This window comes from Monodelphis domestica, chromosome 5 (assembly GCF_027887165.1).
Source record: "Monodelphis domestica isolate mMonDom1 chromosome 5, mMonDom1.pri, whole genome shotgun sequence".
Classification (NCBI taxonomy): Eukaryota; Metazoa; Chordata; class Mammalia; order Didelphimorphia; family Didelphidae; genus Monodelphis; species Monodelphis domestica.
The window spans coordinates 97,755,586-97,779,635 of NC_077231.1; the positions used below are offsets into that span (position 1 = coordinate 97,755,586).

The 24,050-nt window shown below is 41.4% G+C and overlaps 1 protein-coding gene across 1 annotated transcript in view; it reads left to right on the forward strand.

Annotated features, from left to right (window-relative positions):
* Positions 1-23,455, forward strand: part of ISX (intestine specific homeobox) — a 25,206-nt gene extending 1,751 nt beyond the window's left edge. Inside the window, exons 2-3 of the mRNA XM_056800640.1 lie at positions 18,042-18,193; positions 23,228-23,455. Of these exons, the coding sequence (XP_056656618.1) occupies positions 18,042-18,193; positions 23,228-23,455 (380 nt within the window). The remainder of the gene's footprint in view (positions 1-18,041; positions 18,194-23,227) is intronic.
* The last annotated feature ends 595 nt before the right edge of the window (positions 23,456-24,050 follow it).

Here is a 24,050-nt window from a genome sequence, read left to right on the forward strand (position 1 = left end):
AGAAAGAAAGAAAGAAAGAAAGAAAGAAAGAAAGAAAGAAAGAAAGAAAGAAAGAAAGAAAGAAAGAAAGAAAGAAAGAAAGAAAGAAAGAAAGAAAGAAAGAAAGAAAGAAAGAAAGAAAGAGGGAAAGAGGGAAAGAGGGAAAGAAAGAAAGAGGGAAAGGTTGCTGAGTGCCAAATGAAGGGTATATATACTAAGTAGAATTGTACAGAAAGAATAATGGTAAGAGAATTGAATTCCTGTTATAATACCTGAATTCAAATCCTAGCTCTGAAAAGGTTATGCCTGTATGACCTTGGACGAGTTAATTAGCTTCTTGGGCCAACTATTTCCTCACATGAAAAATGGGTGTAATCATATTTGTACTACCTACCTCCTAGGATTGTTGTGGGAAAAATAAACATTAAAGGATTATATCTAAGAGAAAACTAAATGTCAGAGGTCTTTAGATCAAAGTGTCCTATTTAAATGTTAACAGTTACTATCCAAAGACCAGAATAATAGGAAGTACTCTGGAGTAGTAGCTAGAGCAATAGGTTTGGATTAGAAAGAGGAGTTTAACTTCCACGTCTGCAGCTTGCTACTGCGTGACCTTGGCCAAGTCATTGATGTTTCCTCAGACTTAGTTTTCTTATCTATATAAAATAGGGGCAATATTGCCTATAGGATGTATTTCTCATGGGGTTCAAATGAGGTTCAAATGGAGTCATTCTTTTAAAGCACTTTGCAAACCTTTATACACTGTGTGGATGCCACCTCATTATTCTAATGGCTTGTCTTTATCGAGGGCATTTACTTATTAACAGAGGATTCTCAATGCCTTTTAATCCATAGCAATGAATGGGCAGAGATGGAATCTAGAACGGCAGCCTAGAAAGAGCCCTCTTTGTGGGGCTGGGGATGAGGAAAAGGAAAGCTCTCCAGAGCCCTCATGCCAAACCTATTTGGCGTTTGGGTGAGGCTGTCATTGTCCCCACTCACCCATTAGCAGGCTGGGATTCTAGGCCCATGTAGTCTTCTTCAGGCCTGACTGGGCATTCACCAGAAAAGAAGAGGAATGAAAAGTCTTTACTGAGGCAGGCCCTACCTCAAGGGCCTGAGCAGAGAGGGAGGAAGAAAGGCTTCTATCTCCCCATTAGGTCATCAGAGAGACCCCAGGGGGCCAAGCTTCCAAATAGGTGGTCTAGATTTTTGCCTACTTTTGTCGAAATTAAAATGTGTGAGATTAAAATTAATATCCAATAACTCCAAGCATTATATTTTATAAGATTTATTCATAATCACTTGAAGTAGAGGAAATAGACAAAAGTAAAGCCTGAGTAAAGAGAAGCTTTTCCCAATCATGTTAGTGGGAGAAGAGAGAGCGAGGGCGGATAGATAGAAACTTTATCTCTAAAACATAAGGATGGAACATGAGGGTGAAAGTGGGATTCTGGGAAACGGAGCCCTGGGGTACAAAATTCTAATGACACAAAGGGAAAAAAGTCAGCTTGCCACCAAAAAGAGCTACCACAAAAATTGGAGAATTACAGAATGTTAGAGGTAAAAGAATATAAAATATTAGATCAGAGCTGGAGCTGGAAGGAGTTTTAGAATGGGAAATGTGCAAGCTGGGAGGGAGCTGAGAACAGGGAATGTCAGAGCTAGGAGAGAGCGTAGAACAGGGAATGTCAGAGCTGGGATGGAGCTTAAAACAGGGAATGTCAAGGCTGGGAGAGAGCTTAGAACAGGGAATGTCAGAGCTGGGAGAGAGCTTAGAACAGGGAATGTCAGAGCTGGGATGGAGCTTAAAACAGGAAATGTAAAGGCTGGGAGAGAGCTTAGAACAGGGAATGTCAGAGCTGGGAGGGAGCTTAGGACAGGGAATGTCAGAGCTGGGAGGGGGCTTAGAACAGGGAATGTCAGAGCTGAGGGGGGCTTAGAACAGGGAATGTCAGAGCTGGGAGAGAGCTTAGAACAGGGAATGTCAGAGCTGGGAGGGGGCTTAGAATAGAGAATGTCAGAGCTGGAAGGGAACTTAGAACAGGGAATGTCAGAGCTGGGAGGGGGCTTAGAACAGAGAATGTCAGAGCTGGAAGGGAACTTAGAACAGGGAATGTCAGAGCTGGGAGGGAGCTTAGAACAGGGAATGTCAGAGCTGGGCGGGAGCTTAGAACAGGGAATGTCAGAGCTGGGAGGGAGCTTAGAACAGAGAATGTCAGAGCTGAGAAGTTGACTAAAAATCATCTAACCCAACCCTTTCATCATATAAAAGTCCCAGAGAGGGAAAATTATTTGCTAAGATTTTTGCCACTTCAGGACAGCTGTGGAATTATTACTACTGGGTTTGTCTAAAGCTGACCTAAGACCATTGTTTCCTTTGCCTTGAGTTACTAGCTCTTGGGATAATTGCTGCTGCTGCTGCTGCTTCTTCTCCCCCCTCTGGCCCATTTTCTCCCACTTCCTCCTAATACACACAAGTTTCTTTCCTCAAACATGGGGCACCAGGGTTTTTCCTGGGGATTATACCATTTAACTAGAGGGTCTACCTTTCCCAGGTCCCAGGCTGGCAGGAGAATGGGAGAGGAACTCCCTGCAGATGACACCAGTCCCCTCTCCCAGACCACTGATCTTTGGGGAGATAATCCCAGGCACATCAGCCAGTTCTCCAGAGCCCCAAGAGATGGTTTCCCAGTTTATAGACTCCCCAGCAGCAAGCCCAGGATTGGAACTCTCAAAGGGACATAGGATACATGGAGAAAAGGAAGAACCTGAGAAAAACTTTCTTCCTGACCACCTCCTACATGGTAAGTAGGGCCATAATGTCTTCTGTCTGGGTAGCGGGAAAGATGCTCTAACTCTCTGTTCTGGGATCCTGTGTAATATGGGACTAGTCAGGAGACATGGGTTCAAATTCCATCTCTGCAACTTAACCTGTGTGACCTTGTATAAGCCCCTTTACCTCCATGGCCCTAAGTCTTTCCATCTGTATAATGGGGGGTTGAATAAGGGTCATTGAGTGCCCTTTTTTAACTCTTACCTTCCACCTTAGGGTCAATATTGTGCATAGATTCTAAAACAGAAGAGCAGTAAGAGCTAGACAATGAGAGTCAAGTGATTTGTCCACAGTCACACAGCTGGGAAGTGTCTGAGACTAGATTTGAACCCAGGACCTCCTGTCTCTGGACCTGGCTCTCAATCCACTGAGCCATCCAGCTGCCCCCATTTAAAGCCCTTTTAACTCTAGACCTATGATCCTATGCCTGGGACCCTAATCTTCTGACTAAAGTTCTCCCTTATCTCACCCTGCCTTCTATTTTTATGTAATATCATCTGTTTTCCATTTTCTATGTTTGTATCATGACCCCTCACTATATTGTAAGCTCCATGAGGAGAAAGGCCAGACTTGTCTCTGTGACCTTAGTCCAGGAGTCTCTTCATTTTTCTCATCCTGACAGTCTGGAATATTGACAAAAGTGCCAGACTTGAAAACAAGAAAACCGAGATTTAAATCCCACCTCAAACGCTTGCTGAATTCCTTGAAAACATTGCTCCATTCTCTTGTGCCTCAGTTTCCCCATCTCTAAAAGCAGGGGTTGGATTTGAAGGCCTCCAAAATTCCTTCCTGTCCAAATCTATTAATCTCTGATCCTGTGAGCCTCTTTCTCTCCTGGCAGTCTGCTCGGAACAACCAGGTCTCTAGACTAGAAAAGCAAAGAAAACCATTTTCTCCAAGAATCTCAGAAGGGGCTTGGTGTGTGCTGGGGCTCCGATTTCATTTTGAGGGTCCAGGGAGCCTCTGGCCTCAAGACTAGGGTCTCACCTCATCCCCCCACACTGCTAGGAGTAGACATCTGCAGCTCTGCTCTGCTCTGCCCGTCCCAACCACTGGGGCAGCACTGATGATGCTATCTGCAGGAGGGGTGATTAATAGCTCCGGCATTTGGGCACGTGGAACCTGGAGCTGTTTTATCAGAGCAGCCAGTGGCGACAGGAGGGGAGAGCCAACATGGGGAGCTGCTTCTTGTTCCCTCAAACCCACGGAATCAGGAGGTTCAGAGCGGAAGGAGCTGTGCAAGTCATCTAGACCTGGATAGCAAGAAGAGGAAGACCCTCCTCGTTTGGGTGATGGGTAAAGCAAGATCTGAGGAAGAGAGAAGACTTTTCTTTTTTTAAACCCTGATCTTCTGTCTTAGAACCAATACTCAGTGTCAATTCCAAGACAGAAAGTAAGGGGCTTCAAAGAAAACTTGAACCCCTGTCCTAGGATGAAGGGCTCTTCCAAGGAAGAACTGAGTGGCAGATGAGGCTGAAAAGGCAGGCTGGAGTCAAACTGTGGAAGGCCTTCAGTGCCAGGCCATGGGGAGGCTGGCCTCTATCCTAGGAGCCAGGAAAGCCAAAGTGACCACTAAGGACATCCCTAAGGATCCCGGAAGGCCCCGTATTGACTTCGTTTTACAACCTCTGTTTTATTGTAGTTTTATTTTATCAACCATTTCCCTATTACATTTGAATCTGGTTTGGGCAGCTCTCAGGAGTGTTGCTGGCCTCATACTGGGAGTTCAACACCTTTGACTAAAAGCAGTGGAGGCAGTCTGAGTGTGACTTTGAAAAAAGGATTTGTTTATGAGCATGAAGACAAAAAAAGAAGCCAGGGATGTGATCAGGAAAGAGAAAATGGGCAGCAACCCTCTAAGGGGAATGAAGTGGTTTCTTCCCTTCAGGTCTGCTTTTGGTAGGCTTTATACTGGAAGGAGGGTGGAAATTTCCAGGCAGATTTGCTGAAGATAAATATTCAAGGACAATCTTGACTTCCTTGGATCTCTAAAATGAGGGTGGTAGATGAGGTGGCCTCTGAGAACCCATTCAGATCTAGGATGCTCTCATCCACCAATACGCCACCTTTCTAGGCCTCAGTTTCCTCTCCTGTAAAATGGACTCAATAGCCTCTAAGGTCTCTCTCATCAAGAGCCTGACTATACTCCCTGATGACAGAAGGCAAGGGGACAGAGAGGGCAAGAGACCTAAAGAAAGAAAGGGCCAACTGAAGCAGGACCAACAAGACTGAATGGCTTTGGACACAAGATGCTGTTCAGTTCTTTGCAGGGTCCCCTAGAACAGGGCCCTGTGCAGAGCAGCTGCTCCAGACATCCTTGGTGAATGTCATTTGGGGTTAGGGAGGGCTAAAAGGGAGGAGGAATATGAGGAGTTGCCATTTAAAGCTTAGTGATGAACCTTGAATTTTATGGCCCTCAGTCCATCAAAAAGGGCATTCACGGCCATTAATATTATCCTGATTATACTCAATGTGATGAGAAAGATATTGCTGGCCCCATTTTATAAGTGCGGGAACTGATACCCAGAGAATGGATGCAACTGAACCCAAAGTAAAAGAGCTAATTGATGGTAGAGTCAGGATTCAAATCCAGATCTCCTTTTTCCATATCAAAGATTTACATCATCAGTGCCTTCATGGGCAAGAAATGTCTCCCTCAATAATAGGCACAAGGTGGGGCATCTGGGTAGCTCAGTGGATTGAGAGCCAGGCCTAGAGACAGGAGGTACTGGGTTCAAATCTGACCTCAGACACTCCCTAGCTGTGTGACACTGGACAAGTCACTTAACCCTCATGATGAAAGATGGAGATGACTCTGAAAGAAATAGGGAATCTGGGGAAAGGAATGAGTTGGGGGTCAGGGAGCAGATAATGGGTTCTGTTTCAGCTAAGTAGTGTTTCAGGTCCCTATAGAACAACCAATTTGAAATGTCCCAATTGGTAGGACTGGAGCTCAGGGTTGGATAACCAAACCAGAGAATCAGCTATTTAGAGATGATAACCCAGGTGAGTAGATGAGGTCACCAAGTGAAAAAAGGGGGATCCAAGGCACTGCCCTGGGGAATGTTCAGTTAAGGATAGTGATGCAGATGGTGACTAGCAAAAAGAACTGAGGATAGTCAGACAAGTAGTTTAGAAATCAAAAAGACACAGTGTCACAAAAATCTAGAGAGAATATTCAAGAGTGAAAAAAAAAGTCAAATGCAGCAGAGAAGTCAAGAAAGATGTAACACTGGGCAGTTAGATGGCTCAGTGGATAGAGAACCAAGATTGGAGATGGTGGTCCTGAATTTAAATCCGACCTTAGACACTTCCTTACTATGTGACCCTGGGCAAGTCACTTAACTCACATTCCCTAGCCCTTACCAGTTTTCTTCCTTGAAACCCAGAGTAAGTATTGATTATAAGACAGAAGGTAAAGGGAAGGAAGGAAGGAAGGAAGGAAGGAAGGAAGGAAGGAAGGAAGGAAGGAAGGAAGGAAGGAAGGAAGGAAGGAAGGAAGGAAGGAAGGAAGGAAGGAAGGAAGGAAGGAAGGAAGGAAGGAAGGAAGGAAGGAAGGAAGGAAGGAAGGAAGGAAGAAAGAAAGAAAGGAAGAAAGAAAAAGAACACACTAGGAATAGATCTGAGCAAGAGAAACATTGGTCTATAATTAGGTGGCCTAATCACCTGTGTAAATTGTGTATTTCTTATGATCAATGTGCTAAACAGCTCAGGCTTAATTAAGCTTTGCTGACTTGCTCCCTTTGAAGGCCCACTGGAGTGTGATGACACAGCTCTCACAATTAATAAAAGTACAGGAGAAACTCGGAAGGAGGCATTTCCCTGCTGGCATCCCCCTCCTCCTCCTTCCCTTCCCTCATCTCACAGCCCTTTGATTCCATACAAACATACATACCTACATATTTAGACACTCCATGCTTTTCTTTGAATGGGTTAGGTTTTGACATCATGGCTCCCTAGAGGCAGTTTGCACAGTAGATAAAGCCTGGATGGTCTTGGACTCAAGAAGACCTGAATTCAAACTCAGCTATGCACACTTACTAGCTGTGTGACTTAGGCAACTCACTGAATTACTCTGTGCCTCGGATTCCTAATCTGTAAAATGGACATAATAATAGGACTTGCCTCCCAAGTTGCTGTGAGGCTCAAATGACATAATGTTCATAAAGTATTTACTGAGCACAAAGTAAAAAATAATAATCCCTGATACTTTCTTCCTTCTAAAACAAGAGTCTACACTGATCCCAGATAGAGGTCATGGCTTAGCCCAAAGAGAGTCTTAGAGTTTGAAGGAACCTTTGGAGAAATTGATCATTAACCAGCTCCCTAACCTTGGATGAAGCTCTCCTCGTGGTCTCCTCATCTCTCCCGGCTCTGATATCTCATGTTCTAAGACTCTTCTCAGCTCCAACATTCCCTGTTCTAAGCCCTCTCCCAGCTCTAACACTGTGCCTCCAGTTCCAACTTCCTCTGTTCTATGAGGACTCAGCTCCCAGTGAAGCTCTCCCAGGCTGCTCCAGTTCACATAGATTCTTCTCTCACTAAACTCATTTTTCACTTCCTGATCACACTTATACCCTTTCATATTTTGTATACTCGATCTTATTTTGCAATGTATTTCTTACATGTGCATCTCCTATTTAGTAAACCCTTAACAAGTAGGAAGTGTTCCATTTAACATATTGGTACCCTCAGCTCCTAGTACAGTGCCTGGTGTATAACTGTCTTCTAGTAAATGCTTGCTGGTTGACTGATCAGCCTAAGGGCAGGCAGACTCTGCCTTCTACATCTCCTCTCTTTCTCGTTTGGAATAATGGAAAGAGGTCTGGATCTGGAATCAAAAACCTGGAGTTGGAAACCTGGTTCTACTTCCTATTATTCCCTGTGTGATTTGGCTTTTCTGAGGCTCGGTTTCTGCACACAGAAAATGAGATGATTGGGCTAGATGATCCCTAAAGATTCCCTAATGGTCCTAAGTCTTGATCTGGTGATTTAGGAAATATCAGGGCTGGGAGACACATTAAAACTTGCCATGCCAGCACTGAGATGGACCATAGGCAAGGACCCTTCCTTGGGGGTTGAGCTAGCTGCTGGAAAAAGCCCTTTCCAGCTCTAAACTCCTCTGAGAGAGACAGTTACTTTTATGGGCTCCACATCAGAGACCCGAGAACTAGCACAAGACAGGAACAGTCATTCCTTTGATTGATGGATTAATTAATGATGCCACTTACTCTGATCAATCCCAATTAGTCTGGCTACCCAGTCTCTCCCTTAAGAGCCACACCACAAGTTATAACTATATAATAAAGTGATACTTTGGGGATACCTACTTCATACAAGAATGCTGTTGATAGGATGCTTAGTAAAGCACATTTTTTGTTCCAATAAAACAAGCCTAATTAAGAGGGAAAGTGTGGATCCTCTGCTATTGGCCATGTTAGGAAAAGTCTGGCTGCTTCAACCATAAGGCTTTAAAACCAAGGGACTGAGGGCAGCTAGATCACTCAGTGAATTGAGAGTCAGGAGGTTTTAGGTTCAAATCTGATCATTTTCTAGCTGTGTGACCCTGGGCAAGTCACTTAACCCCCATTTCCTGGCGCTTGCCACTCTTCTGCGTTGGAACCAACATGCCATATTGATTCCAAGATGTAAGTTATGCTTTTTAAAAAGCCAAAGGACAGTGGCTGATTTGATAATAGTATGACCTAAGTAAGGATGGCATTCCCAAAAGGAGAGAATTAACATCTTGAATGCTACGTCTCAACAACCCAGTTTGACCCAACAATATTATTAGCACCTTCTGGGTACAAGACATTGCTCTAGGCCTAGGGATAGAGATTCAAAAATGAACTAGTCCCTGCCCTCAAGGAGCTTATATTCAGCTGGAATTTACAAATGTAGATCAAGAATGCCATGGGATGGGCCCCAAACTTGGAGCCAAAAGAGCTGAGTTTGAGTTCTAACTCTAGCACTATGTGACTTTGGACAAGCAATTTAACATCTCTTAGTCTCAGTTTCTTCATTTCTAAAACAGGTTACTACCAATGTCACAAGTGCAGAATGAGAAAACTGATCTGATCCTAATGAAAAGGGAATCATCCTTATTAGCTCTAAAGTAAGAGATGACTTCAGGCAATAAGTCTCCTTAAAAACAATCTGGTTACTTCCCTCCCTTCTTTTCAAATTAGGAGTCCATGGGCATAGAACATTGCGTATTCTGTCAGATTTAGTTGATGTGATTATTTTGCCTTTTTTTTAATCAAATTTTTTGTTACAAGGGTCCATGAGTCTCTTTGGAAGGGTAGGGAGAAGAATATGCACAGTCTCAAAAGTCTTAGTACAGGTTTTAAGATTTAATAGCTTTAAGTTTTAGGCTTTCAGCTTTAATAGCTTTAAGTTTTAAGCTTTAATAACTTTGCATTTTAGGCTTTTAGCTTTAATAGCTTTAAAGTAAGAGATGACACTCTCATAATAAGTCTTTCAGAACAAGATGACAACCTCCCTCCCTTCCTGGCAAAGCTGAGACCTATGAGCATGGAACAACGCATCTTTAAAGCTTTAAGTTTTAAGATTTAGGATTTAATACCTTTACGTTTTAATAGTTTAAAGCATCACTAACACTTTTGGAACATCCTATTTTTAGAAATGAATGCAAAAGTTAAAACAAAAGATTCATTTTTAACAAAGATATTGGCAGTTCTGAAATTGGAGTAAAAAGTTGTTGGAAAGAGGCATTGGAAAATCCAGTTCTTGCATCAAGTTCACATGGAATGCATTATGCAAAATGTAAAGTACTACATGAATTCTAGCTATCAATGTTTAAAGATAGTTCACCACCTAACTGCCCTGGTGAATATAGTGACTTTAATTGTTGCTACCAGGAGATGAGGCCAGGGATTCTTAAGTGCCATAGGAAGATCCAAGGGATCAGTTTAGATGGAAAGGCTTTCAGAGGATCAAAAACAGATTAATAGCAAAGAAGGAAGGAGAGCAACCAGAGAGGGAGACCAAAGGCAGACCATGAAATCTTGTTTCTACAACAGAAGTGATGGGGTTTGGTTGATTAGATAGGGATGAGAACAGCCACTTCAGCACTCCAACCAGAAAAGTTTATCTTTTTCTCTAATATTTTCTCTTGTGGTCTTTTTCTCCAAAATGATCATTAAGGTAAGGCTATAGGAAATGAGTTTTAACCCTCTAGTTTCTACTTTACTTGAAACAGCATTTGGAATGGTCACATCCAAAGGGACCTTGGAGACCATTTAACCCAATCCTCTCATTTTACAAAGGAACAAACTGAGCCTAAGAGAAGGAGAATGAATCATCCTGGGTCCCAAAAACGAGTCAGTGGCAGAGTTAAGATGAACCCCAAAGACATCCTTAGTCCAGTCCTCTCCACACTCAAAATCAATTGGGCAGCCAATATTTACCCAGTGCCTACCTACCCTTCCCCCCTCTCTGAGGTTTGTGTCTAACTTACCTTGTGACCTCCATTGTGCTTAGCAGAGACCCTCAAACATGGCTGGAGTTCACTCACATCCTATTGATGATGATGGAGGAAGGGGGAGGAGTGAGCATCAGCAGGTCACATTGCATGTGCATAGCCAAGTAAAAATAAACTCCAAGCCAGTGTGGTCTAAGAGAAACAGTAGAATTTGAAGTCAGCAGATTCAGATTTAACTCTGGACAAGTCATTTAGATTTTTTGAGACTCAGTTTCCTCCTGTCTAAAAAGAAGCAGCTAGGTGCCTCAAATATAGCCTCAGACATTTCCTAGCTATGTGACCCTGAGCAAGTCACTTAACCCCCATTTCCTAGCCCTTACTACTACTACTTCTACTTACTACTACCCTTACTACCAATACACAGTATTGATTCTAAGATGGAAGATAAAGGGTTAAAAAAATGAATGAACAAAAAGGAGAAGAGGATGGACTAGATGACCTTGAGGGTCCTTTCACTTTTAACATTCAATGATGCAATGAATCAGAAGGCCAAGAATGTGGATCATAGTTCAAAGGATTGCAGATCTTTAGAACAGGAAAGGAGCCTAAAGATCATCTAGTCTAACCCCCCCCCCATTATTGTACCTATGAGGAAACTGCAGCCCAGTGGCTTGTCAAAGGGCCCACACAAGTTGACAGCACTGGAATTCAAAACAGGTCAGTGCAAATCCTGCCCTTTACCCACTGCCTCATGCCCCAACTCTAATCTAAACCTGTAGGACCTTGAGTAAATAGCTCCCTTTCTTTAGGCCTTGGTCTCCTGGTTTTATAAAATGAGGAGATTGGCTTAAATGATCTCAGGAGTCCCTCCCAGGTCTAGATCTGTGATCCTGGGTCCTGGGTCTCTGTGTATGTGGCCAACCCTGCTGCTCTGTCTCTTCAAAGATGAAGAACACTGAAATCTTTCTTTTCTCTTTTTTTTCCTGGAAGGTCTGCCAACCAGCAGGCCAGGCCCACCATGTGGCATGTACCACAGCATGTCCTTCCCTCCCCGCTTGCCTTGATAAAGGGGATGTCTCTGGCACATTTCAAAGGGCCTCGGAATTTTCCAGCTTTTATAAAGAGAAAAACTTTGTGAACAAATAGATATTCAAGTCCCCCAGTGACTCATTCAAAGCCAAAGTCATAACTCTTCCATTCTCTGACTTTGTTTTTCTCCCCACACACACATGATTGGTCTTTGGCTCAGGATATTTTTCTTCCTCAAAGGGGAGATCACACAGGAATAGAAAAATCCTATTTTCTCAGGGAAAAAAAAACGTTCCCTTCCCTACTGGAGAGTAAGAAGAGTCTATAGCAGATTTGAAGGGAAATACGTATGTTCATAGCAAAGTTGTAACTAAGGTGGGACCATCAGCCCTTTCTCCCAGGGTTCCAATCTAAAGGAGCACTTCTCTCCATAATGGTCTAGAGATCAATCTCTCTATACCTCTGGTCTTCTACGGCTTTGCCCTAAGCAGGGAACTCCAACCCAGGCGGTTAAACTCAAGCTCTTGTTAGGGAAAGCCATCTTTTCATAATAGTGGCTCCCAGTACCACTACACCAGGGCTCTAAGTGTCTTCTCTAGAATTGGGCCCCCTATATGCAGGAATTTTTGTCTTCCTAGTTGGGATTTTCTGCTTTCAGCCTCAGGGACACAGGAGCACAAGATTCTCTCTGGGCAGAATGTCCTAGAGGAGATTGGCCCCATTCTCCCCACCTTCCATCATCCCATCACAACCACCAGTCTGGGGACAAGTTCCCAAGTCAAGACAAGTTCTCTTTCCTTGCCCCCCTTGCATTCAACAACTAGAAAACATTCCCAACTCTATTCTACACTACAAAAACCAGCCAAATGACCTATTGGCTATCGACAGAATTCAATATTACATTTCCAACTTCTGGGACTTGGCTCATGACCAGAATGGACAACCTTCTGACCTCCATATTCTAGAATCCTTAGGTTCCTTCAAAGCTCAGCCCTAAAGGGAAGCCTTTCCAGATCCCTCCATTGTTGACTTTGTCACCTCTTTCATATTATTGTGCATTTACTTATTTCATTGCTATGTCCCCCAGGAGAAGGTGAACTCCTTGAGAGCAGGGACTCCTTTAAAATTTTTCTTTGTATCCTCACCCCATATCCAATAGGTACTTAACAAACACTTAGGGAATCAAACTTAGCGCCCACCATTGTACACATGACCACCATTAGTCTCCTCTGTTGCCTTATTAGGGAGCTGAAATGACCATGGGCTCTTGAAGGCTTTCTGGACATAGTGCAAACCCTCTGAGGGTCCAGCACCAGCCAATTTAAATTGTGGGAGGCCTATCACCAAAAGCTTGACTACTAGGTAACAAATTAGGCCATAAGAATTCAGATAATAAAGCATGAAAAGTTTTTAATCTGTATAAAGAAAGGGAATTCAAGGAAAAACACATATTTACACATATACAGTAGAGCCACTCTGCCCCAATCCAGGTGGTGTTTTCCTCTGTTTCAGTTTATCCATGGTCATCCTCAGCAATGGTCTACCTCTGGCAATGGTCTCTTCAGCTTTCACTTCCATTTTTTAAAGTTTGTAGTTGTTTGTTTTTTTTTGTGGGGAGGGTAGTCTGCAGAGGATTAAAGCCAACTAGAGGGACAAGAGTACAGAAAGAGAACACAGATATATAGATATAGATATGGATATGGATGGAGATGGAGACATAGATATAGATATAGATATAGATATAGATATAGATATAGATATAGATATAGATGATATAGGTATAGATAGATATGGACATGGACATGGATGTGGATATAGATATGGATATGGATATGAATATGGGTGGAGGTGGAGACGGAGACGGAGACGGAGACGGAGATGGAGACGGAGATGGAGACGGAGACGGAGACGGAGACGGAGGTGGAGACGGAGACGGAGACGGAGACGGAGACGGAGGCGGAGATGGAGATGGAGATGGAGATGGAGGAGATGGATATAGAGATAGAGATAGAGATAGAGATGATAGAGATAGAGATAGAGATAGAGATATAGAGATGTAGATGTAGATGTAGATGTAGATGTAGATGTAGATATAGATATAGATATAGATATAGATGTAGATGTAGATATAGATATAGATATAGATATAGATATAGATATAGATATAGATATAGATATAGATATAGATATAGATATAGATATAGATATAGATATAGATATAGATATAGATATATCTGGGGTCAGCAAATGTTCATTTATATCCATGGTTTTTGCCATCCAAGGTATATATTAGAAAGTATCCCTCATGGATCTCAGGACTCTACTGTATATAAATATAACTATGTATAAATTTATACATGTTTTGAGTATATGTATATGTGCATCATGTATATATATGTACAGATATATAAGTATATCTACATTTTTTCATTTCAATATATCTATTGATATGTTATAGAGATTATATAAATATGTAGGTACAGATAGATATAACAGATCCTTAGAGTATTCATATATATGTATATATGTAAGCATGAAAGTGATTAGGAAGGTCAGATCAGACTCAGTTCATTCATTCAATCCATTCATTAAGCATTTATTAAACACTTTCAGAATTCCAGGCCCTGTACTAGAAATGTTTTTTTAAAAGCCCATCTGCCTTTGAGGATTTTACATTCTTTTGGAAGAAAATAATATGAACACTAAAAAAGCAGTATAAACTTTATTTCATCAGACCTATAATTCTGGATCTGCAATTTGTCACTAATGTAATATGTTTATACTATTTATGTGACCATCTTTATATAAAAGGTAGAATGACAGAGTGAACAGAGAGCTGGTCTCATAGTTAAGGAGACCTGAGTTTGAGTCCTGCCTCTTACATGTATTGGTTATGTGACTCTGGGTAAGTCACTGATCCCTTTTGGGATAGCCAATGAGGGGATTGGGTTGGACTAAATCCCTTCTAGCTCTCCATCTATTATCCTATGTCATGGGCAGAGAGAAGTCCCTATGAAGAATCCCCTCTCCCAAAGTATACTGACATTTGCTCTTAAAAAATGAATGGGACTTTGAGAAAGAAAGTAACATAAGCTAAGGATCAAATGGCCAGGATAATCAAAGGCAGGACTTGAATTCAAGATCAGGTCCTACTGGGGGATTAGTGCTCTTGGCCGCCCCAAGAGCACCAATTCCTCCAGCAGAATTTTTCTGCATGTAAAGACCCATATCTATGAACAGTAGATTAATTGAAGACTTCAAAGCATCACTCTAGAGAATGACCAACTCTCTACCTTCAGCATCACTTTGCCATAATCTGAGAGCCATTGGAAAGAATAATGGGTTTAGAATCAGAGGTCTTGTCATCTGCTCCCTGTGTGATTTGGGCAAGCACCACAGGCCTCTTTGGACCCTAGTTTCCTACTATGTAACTTTAGAAGCTTGAACTAGATAGCCCCTTTCTATATCTACATCTATGGACCTGAGGTTCTAACTGGGTGACCTTGGATAAGTCCTCTAAGTCATTCTCTAGGTTCATAGTTTTTTTTCTTCTGCAAACTGAAGGTGAGAAGATGAAAAGGAGGACTGGAGGACTTCTGAAAACCTTTCCAGCTCTAAATCAATGATCCAGTGAGCCTATGATCCTAGTCCTGCTCAGGGAGGTCCTTCCCCTCCACTCAGCAGAGACCATGCATCATCAATCAGCCTGCTCCTAGGAACAGTTAGTCTGAAGCCAGGTTAGACTCTGCTGCCCTTCTCTCACACTCTGGTGCCTGCCAACTCTGGGAACCCTCCGCTTCCCAGCTGGGGGCTCCAAGCTGAGCCGTGCTACATCAGCAGTCCCTTCAGGTGGTAAATTCCAAACCTCTGACTCATAAATTTCACTTGACCATGAGCCCATTTTTGGCTTCCCTTCTTTAAAGTTTATTTAAAGAAACAACTACTCCATATGTGCTTTTTCTCACTTCTTGCCTCCTTCACCCCCAAACTCATTTCACCATGGAGTCTTAATTTGTAAAGTCAAGTACCAGACGGTTTTCTGGACAGTCACATTTTCTGAACAGACATCCAAGGAGAGATGGGAGAGGTGAGAGGAGGGCTCTGTTCCCTTTCAGTTAAATTTTAAAAAAATACATAGAGGTTCTCAATTATTCTAAGATTAGCTGGCTAGACAGGAAGTCAGAAGCAATGATTCACTTCTCAGTGGGTACAGAAATCAAAGATATAGGATACACTGGAATCCTTGTCTTAGCAACCTTTGCCCTCTTCTTGGGCACTGGGGATAGCTGGAAGTTCTTCCCTGAGAACGGGAATAGGGCAGGAATTGTGTAACGTCAGAGCTGGGAAACATCTGAGAACACAAAGTGCCTGAGACTGGAGATCCTAGAACGAGGGGTGTCAGCATAGAAGAACTTTAAAACAGAAAGTTAGAGACTGATGGGAATTTAGAGCACAAGATGTCGATGAGTGGGGAGAGCTAAGGGCATTAAATGGCAGAAATGGGCAGAATATGAAATTACTGAGCTGGAAGGAACCTTATGACATGTAACATTGGAGAATTAGAATTAGTGTGCCAGACCTGGAGTCAGGAAGATTCACTTCCCTGAGTTCAAATCTGGCCTCAGATAGTAGCTGTGTAGCCCTGGACAAATCACTTAACCCTGTTTGCCTCAGTTTCCATGTCTGCTAAATGAAAAAGCAAACCACTCTAGTATCTTTGCCAAGAAAACCCCAAATGGGTTTTCAGACATGGTTTAAATGACTGAACAACAAAATACTAAAGCTGAAAGGGGCTTAGGACAGAGAATATTAGGGTTGGGAGGGACCTAAGAACAAGGAATGGTAGAATATTGACTATTAGAAGACAAAGGATCCTTGGAATACAGAATGACAGAACTGGAGGGAGGGGGCCGGATTTAGCATTTTCAGGGAGCTTAGAATGACTATCCAGACCCATCCCGCCATTTTGAAGGCAAGGAAGCTAAGACCTAGAGGAGTTAGCTGGTTTGTCCAAGGTCACCTAAAAGCAGAAAGCAGAACCCAGGTCTCTTGGCTCCCAGACCAGGACTCTTTCCATCATGCTGCCTTGTAAGAGTAAATAAAAGCCAAACTGGGACTTATGATTCCTGCAGTGTGTAGGTTACACTTCCCAAAGGTCTGAGCAAGCTGATTAAGGTGATATTCCTGGAAGTTTATTCAAAATGTAAAAAGCACTTATGCTGTGATATACTGTGCAAGGCATTGGGAGAGGGTAAAGAGTCATAAACAAATGAGGCCTGGCTCTTTCTCTTAGGGAATTCATATTAAAACCTAACTGAGGTGAAGGAAGAGGGGAGGGAGACAATGAGAATCATGGAACCATGGGAAATTTTTAAAAATAAAATAAAATAAATTTTAAAAACTAGCAGAGAAGGCATCTAGGTAGCTTAGTGGATAGATTGCTAGGCATAGAGATGGGAGGTCCTGGGTTCAAATTTGACCTCAGACACCTCCTTGCTCCGTGACCCTGGGTAAGTCACTTAACCCACATTGCCTAGCCTTTACCACTCTTCTGCCTTGGAACCCACACACAGTATTGATTCTAAGATGTTGTTGTTGTTTTTTAAACCTAATAGAGAGGATAAACCATGTGCAAAGATAAGTGTAAGATTTATTTTACAATATGAATAATATGGAAATATGTTTTGGATGACTACCCATATAAGCTGTGTCAAATTACTTGCTCTCTCAGGGAAGAGGGAGAGAAGGGAGTAAGAAAGAGGATTCAAAGCTCAAATTTTAAAACACATTAAAAAATTTTACATATCATTTTTAAAATAATTTTTAGAATAAATATAACAGGGGTAGCAAGATATACGGTGAATAGAGAGCCATGCCTGGGGTAAGAAGGACCTGGGTTCAAATTTGACCTCAGATTTTTTTAGTTATGTGACCCTTGGCAATTTAATCCTGTCTAGCCCTTACCATTCTGTCTTAGAGTTATTACTAAAACAGAAAGCAAGAGTTTTAATCAAATAACTAAATATAACAGATTCAGAGATGATGAGATTTTAACATAAGTAGAATGAATGAATTTGGTTATCCAGTGAAAAAAATCAGAAACTTTCATGCAAGTGGAATTTGAAGACTGAAAAAAAAGTTGATAATTCCATGGAGACTGGAACAACCTCCAGGAAGTGATGCAGAGCGAAAGGAGCAGAACCAGGAAAACATTGTACAGAGAGACTGATACACTGTGGTATAATCGAACGTAATGGACTTCTCCATTAGGGGTGGTGTAATGTCCCTGAACAATCTGCAGGGATCTAGGAGAAAAAACACTATCCACAAGCAAAGGACAAACGGTGGGAGTAAAAACACCAAAGATAAGCAACTGCTTGACTACAGGGGTGGAAGGGACATGAATGAAAAAAAAAAGTTGACAATCAACAGCTTTGGGAAGGACCATAGAATAATGAGGGCAAAGAGTCAGGACAGCCCAAGGGGCAGTAGAGATTATTAGTTTAGTTTGGTCAAAGCATAACAAATATGAAGGATGGTAGTGGAAAGAGAAGTGGGCTCCCAATTGCAGAGGCCTTGAATGCCAAAGCCAACCCCAAAGATTATCACTTTTAGCCTATAGCCAATGGCATGTCTTCAAAGAGTTTTCAGCAGAACTTGAAAAACTACCCTAAAGTCAATGGGGGTGGGGGTAAGCTTGGGAAGGAAAAAGAAAAGGATTGCTGTTAAAAGGAGGTCTTCTTTACAATGCAGAGGAAAGGAAAGGTAAACGAAGAATTCGTACCACATTCACCACAGAGCAGCTCCAGGAGCTGGAGAAGACTTTCCAGTTCACTCACTACCCAGACATCCATATCCGCAATGAACTGGCAACTAAGATCAACCTCCCAGAAGCCAGAATACAGGTAAAGATCACATATCTGCTGCCATGCACAGATTTCTAAAGTGCTTGGACTTCAGCTTGGGCTACCTTGGAGGGCATTTGGACAATGTTTCAGGGCTTCAGGTTCCTCATCTCTAAAATGAGAGAAGTAAACAAGATGGTCTCTGAGGTTCTTTCCAGGTTTTGATGTATGATCCCTCTGAGCCAGATTTGAGCTCTGGCTCTGCCAAATTCTACCTGGGAACCTGGGGGAAATCACTTAACCTCTTTGGGCCTTGCTTTCTTCCTCGATAAAATGAGAGAGTTGAAGGAGATGGCCTCCAAGGTCCTTTCCCACTCTAGATCTTTGGGATAGCTTGCCCTTTGTAGTAAAAAGATTATTGGATTTAGAGTCAGAATTCCCAAGTTCCAAACCAGACACTGCTACTTACTGTCCTATCTACCTGACCTTCCTCTCTCTGGGCCTCAGTTTCCTCATATGGAAAATGAAGGGGTTTGGCTAAACTGACCTGAGGTCTCTTTTCAGCTAAAAATTCTACAATTTTTTTCTGAGCAATGAGGATTGGTTACAAAAGTAGCTAAACTCTGCTTCTTCTCTCTAATTCGACACCTTAGATATAATATGGAAATATTACCATATATACTGAATCCCTGGAAATGGTCTTAGAGACCATTTGGTGATTCAAGCCCCTCCTATAAAAAAAGAAGAAAAAAACCTGAAATCTGGAGAAAGATTATAAAAATGACATTAATCAGGGGTAGCTAGGTGACTCAGAGGAGTCAAGCCTAAATGGGAAGTGCTAGGTTCAAATCTGTGCTTAGACACTTCCTAATTCTGTGACCCTGGATAAGTCACTTAACCCCAATTACTTAGCCCTTACTGATCTTCTGCCTTGGAACCAATGGTATTGATTCTAAGAGGGAAGGGAGAGATTTTTTTTTAATGACCTTTATCTGGTATAGTTGGCAGTGTAGAGAATTATTTATTAATTAAGTAAGAATTCGTTAGGAAATAGTTTAGTAGTATTGATAAGATATATAAGAGAGAGTTTTAAATTGGGTTTCTTTAAATCCAAATAGAATCTCATAGATGGATTATGGGTTAAAGATAATTTTCTCAAGGTGCTTTGAGAGGCAGTTAATTCAACAGACTCACTCATTGGACCAACCCTTTTCTGAAAGGAGGTCCTAAGAGTTGCTCAGCGAGGTTGGAAAATCTCAGTATTTCACATCTAAAATTCATCTATCAGGCTGAACAAGTGAAGGAGATTGTTGGGTACAATACCACTGCAAGCCCAGCAGGATTGCTGTGTGAGTGGAGAAAGGCTGTGGAGATTCTAAGCTGTATTTTTCATCTAGACAGCAAGAAAGAGAAACCTAATTTATTTCTCTCGTGTATAAGTTTATAATTTAGGATAGGATAGTTAGATAAATATTTTAGGGGTTTAGATAAATCAGGAAGAGAGGTTAGCCTCAACTCTGTTTGAGAAAGAAGATAACCCTCATGAATCCGGTTTGGTTGGGTGTTTTTTAGTAAGATTTATTAGTTATATATTATAATATATTATATTTTCCTTTCCATCTGTTCCCTTTTACTATCCCTTCCTTTAGTTTTTTACCCATAATAAAATTCTATTTTTATATACTGGCCTGAGCCAGAATTCTTTGGACTACTCTGAGAAGCCATCTTTCTCAACAGTCAAACCAACAGCCTGTCCACACAAGACACTAATATTGGTAATACCATACAATACCAATAACCTGTAAGGGTGAGGAAATCCTGATAAGAGCAGTGAATTCAAACCTCATCTGACAGACGGGAAAACCAAGATGTCGAGCAGCAAAGGTTATTTGCCCAAGGTCACACAGGTGGTAAGCCTTGGAGGCAAGACTCAAACCCAAGTCATCTGACTCCAAAGCCCATGCTATTTCCGTAGCACCACTCAGCTTGCTCAAGGTCACATCACTCGGTCATAGCATACTGACTTGGGTTTGTTCTCTCTGTTGTCCACTCTCCATTCCTGGAAGATCAGTCCAGTGGCCAGGAGTCCTACTAAACTAAGCTGCTCTAATCTTGATCTAATTCTGAGCAATAGTGGCACATGAGTTTATCAGAAAAGCCAAAGGTCGAACTCGAGTTTCCTATCCAGTGTTGTCTCAGCCAACAATATAGATCATAATATTGAACTGGAAGAGGCCCCAGAGGTCAGCCAGTTTAGCCTCTTCATTTTCCAGAGGAGGAACTTAGACTCAATGAAGTACCTTGCCCAAAGTCCCACAGGCAGTTAGTGGCGGGACTTGAGCCCAGATTCTTTCACACTTCTTCATAAAATAAAACTATTGCAATTTTTCATAGCATCATAGAAATTCAGAGTTGGAAGGGAACTCATATGCCTGCTACTACATCCTATATCCAAAAAAAGATTCCTTCTACAATAGTCCCAATAAATGGCCATAAGACTTCTGCTTAAACACCACCAGTGATGGACAACCTACTCCCTCCTGAGGCAACCCGTTCCACTCTGGAATAGCTCTAATTTTAGAAATCTGTTCGTAAATCAAGTCTAAATATGTCTCTTTGGAACTTCCAACCACTAGTTCTAATTTTGCCCTCCAGAGTCATGCAGAATAAAGCTAATCCCTCTTCCAACATGGAAACCTTTCCAGCACTTGAAGAGAATTACCCCAAGTCTTTACTAGGATTTAAATTTTTTTTTCTTAAGTTTATCTGACTACTTCTTATATCTATGAATTTGAAGCTCTTCACCATCCTAACTACTCTTCTCTGGACTCTTCAACTTAGTCAATATCCTTTTTAAAATAGAGAAACCAGAATTGTACATAGTCATCTTTTTGACTGGATGAAAGACTGATACAGCCCTGAACTTTTCAGTATTATCCTAAGCACTGAGACAACACCAAGAAAGTATACTCATCACAGTCCATTCATCCATCTATCCATTCACACAACAGGCAATTATTAAGCACCTGCAGTATGCTGAGCACTCAGAAGGTATGTGGAAAGGAGGAACTAGGGGCCACCAGCTAGTAACTATTAGGGAACAGAGAGGAGTTTTGGTGAGTTGGTAGGTTGGTTGATTGGTTGTTTTGTGTGCTAGTAGAGGAAGAGCAGGAAACCACTCTTTATGGCTTTAGAAGTCAATATTTATCATAGGTTTTGATGAGGTAGGGTTTTTCCTCCTCATTTTTATTCTCTTTCCAGATATTTGTATCCAAGAAGATATTCTCTCCATTTTCTTTCTTACTCCCTCTCTTAGACCAGGTACCAAGATTGATTTGCATTCAGCACTTGAAGACATGCAAAACTTGTACAAATATATCTTGTATGAAAATGATTTGTAATTTGTAGTATTATTACCTGGGAGATATCTTCTGGTGTAAAATTGCCATCCTTTGGGCTCTGAGATTTGGTGGTGATTTTTTTCTTAAGTTTTGATTCTGTTCTGTTTTCTCCAAATAACCTAATATTTGAAGTTCCTTTAAAAAAAATTAGCTTCAGACATATAAGCTCAATCTTGCCAATCATCCCCACCAAAAGCAAAGGAGACAATCTCATATCTGAGATATTTTGACTCTATCTTGGAAATATAATGGCCTTAGGGCAAAAAGCTGGAGGAGCCCTTTCAGAGGTAGAAGGGGTGGGGTAGTACAGAGAGAGGGGGGGGGGGAAAGAAAAAAAGAAAAGACTGGACCATTAATGTAGCTGCAGCATCTCAAAATCAAGAGCCAGATGAGGCCTTGGGCTAGCAAATAATTTTATGAAGGGTATGAATAAAGGCATCAATGTCATGCTTTTCAAATTTGCAAATAACATAAAGATGGGAGGGATCACAAACAGAGACAAGATCCAGAGGGATTTTGACAGACTAGAACACTGAGCTAAATCTATTAAGTTGAAAAATAATCAGATAAATGTAAAGTCCTACATTTTAGTTCAAGAAATCAACTTCACAAGGACAAAAGGGAGGCATGGTTAGATAGAAGTTTGTCTCAAAAAGATCTGAGTCTTAGAGGACCTCAAGCTTAATATGATTCAACTCTATGATATGGCAAGAAAAATGCTAAGTAGATCTTGGGCTGCATGAAAAGAGGCAGGGCTTATAGAAATAAGATGATAGACAAACCATATTCTGCCCTTCTCAGATCTCATCTAGTGTGTTGTTTTTAGTTTAGGAAAGAGGTTGATAAGCTAGACAGTGTCCAAAGGAAGGTGACTAGAAGGTGACTAGGTGACTAGGATGGGGATGGAAAGTCTGTGGTTTATGCCATATGAAGATCAGTTGAGGGAACTAGGAATATTAAGCCTGTAGAAGAAAAAAAATAATATATATATATACATATATAAATTATATACACATATATTAAGTTTATATATATATATATATATATATATATATATATATACACACACACAAACACACACACACATAGGCAAAAGGCCTCAGAAAAATTTTCCCATGGGAGACATAGTGAAAGAGAGGCTTTACCTGACCTATTTGGTCCCAAAACAATAAATAAAAATTGAAAAAGGGCAAGTTTAAGATTGGTGTCAAGAAAAACTTCCTGCAATTAGAGTTATCCTAAAGTTGATAAGCTGGAAGGAATCATATAATCATAGATTTAAAACTAGAAGCAACACAACAAGTCATCTAGTCAGACAACTAGTAAATGTCAGAGGTGATATTCACATTCAATACTCTATCCACTATATCATATTGTCTCATAAGTGGCCACTGAGGCTCTGTGAAGATTTTAAATCAGAATGACTAGATGTCTCAACTTTCTCATTTTCTAGTTGGGTGACATTCAGTCAGACACTTTGTCCCTTTCAGGCTCTGTTTCCTCAAATATAATGTAGGAAAACAATAATTAGACCACCATTCAAAGGGTAGTTTGAGGATCCAGTGAGATAATGTGTGTAAAGTGCTCTGAAGCCAGAAGATAATGTCTAAATACCAGTTCCAAAAATAATGATAAAGGTGTTTTTCTGTTCCCTTTCTCTTATTTTTGACTTTCCTATCCTCCTTCCCCCTAGATATGGTTCCAGAACCAACGAGCCAAATGGAGGAAGCACGAAAAATTGAGCAGTTTCAGAAGCCTGCAGACTTTAACAGACATGGACATTATCCCAGCACCAAAGTCAGACATGACTGTAAGTGGCAGATGGAACCTGCAAGGAATGAAAGAAAAGAGGAAGAGGGACTCTGAGATGAGAGGGCTGACATACCTGGGAGCATCCCACCCCCAGGATGAAGATGAGTGAGGCTTTCATGCTGACCACATCAAAGTGTATTATCAGGAGTCTGGACTTCTGGGTTTAGCTTTAGTGCTAAGAGCAGATTACTTTAGGCAAATAAATTACTTTCCTTCTCATATCTAAAACAAGGCTTTGGGAAAGTTGACCAGGTTGGAGGAAATCAATCAACCAAGACTTTCCTGATTCCCCCATTGTTAGTGGCCACTCCCACCCAACTATCACTGTTTATTCTGGGTTTTTTTAATTTATCTATCTAATCAGTGTTCTTATTTAGCTATATTATACTACTCCCCTTATAGAAAGGAAGTACATTGAGGTCAAAGACTATCTCATTTTTCTTTTTGCATTGCCAGCACCTAGCACAGTGCTTGAACATATAGTAAATACTCAATAATGTGTTGATTGACTAGATAAACTCTTCCACCTCTAAAACTCTGTGGCCTGACATTCTATATCAAAGGCCTTTCCCAGCTCTTATTCTTTGTCCTAAAGTCCTTCTCAGTTCTAATGTTCTCTGTTCTAATGTCCCTCCCAGCTCTGACAGTCTACATTCTACTTCCTTGGTGTCTCTCTTCTTAGACCCTTGTCAGTGCTGATATTC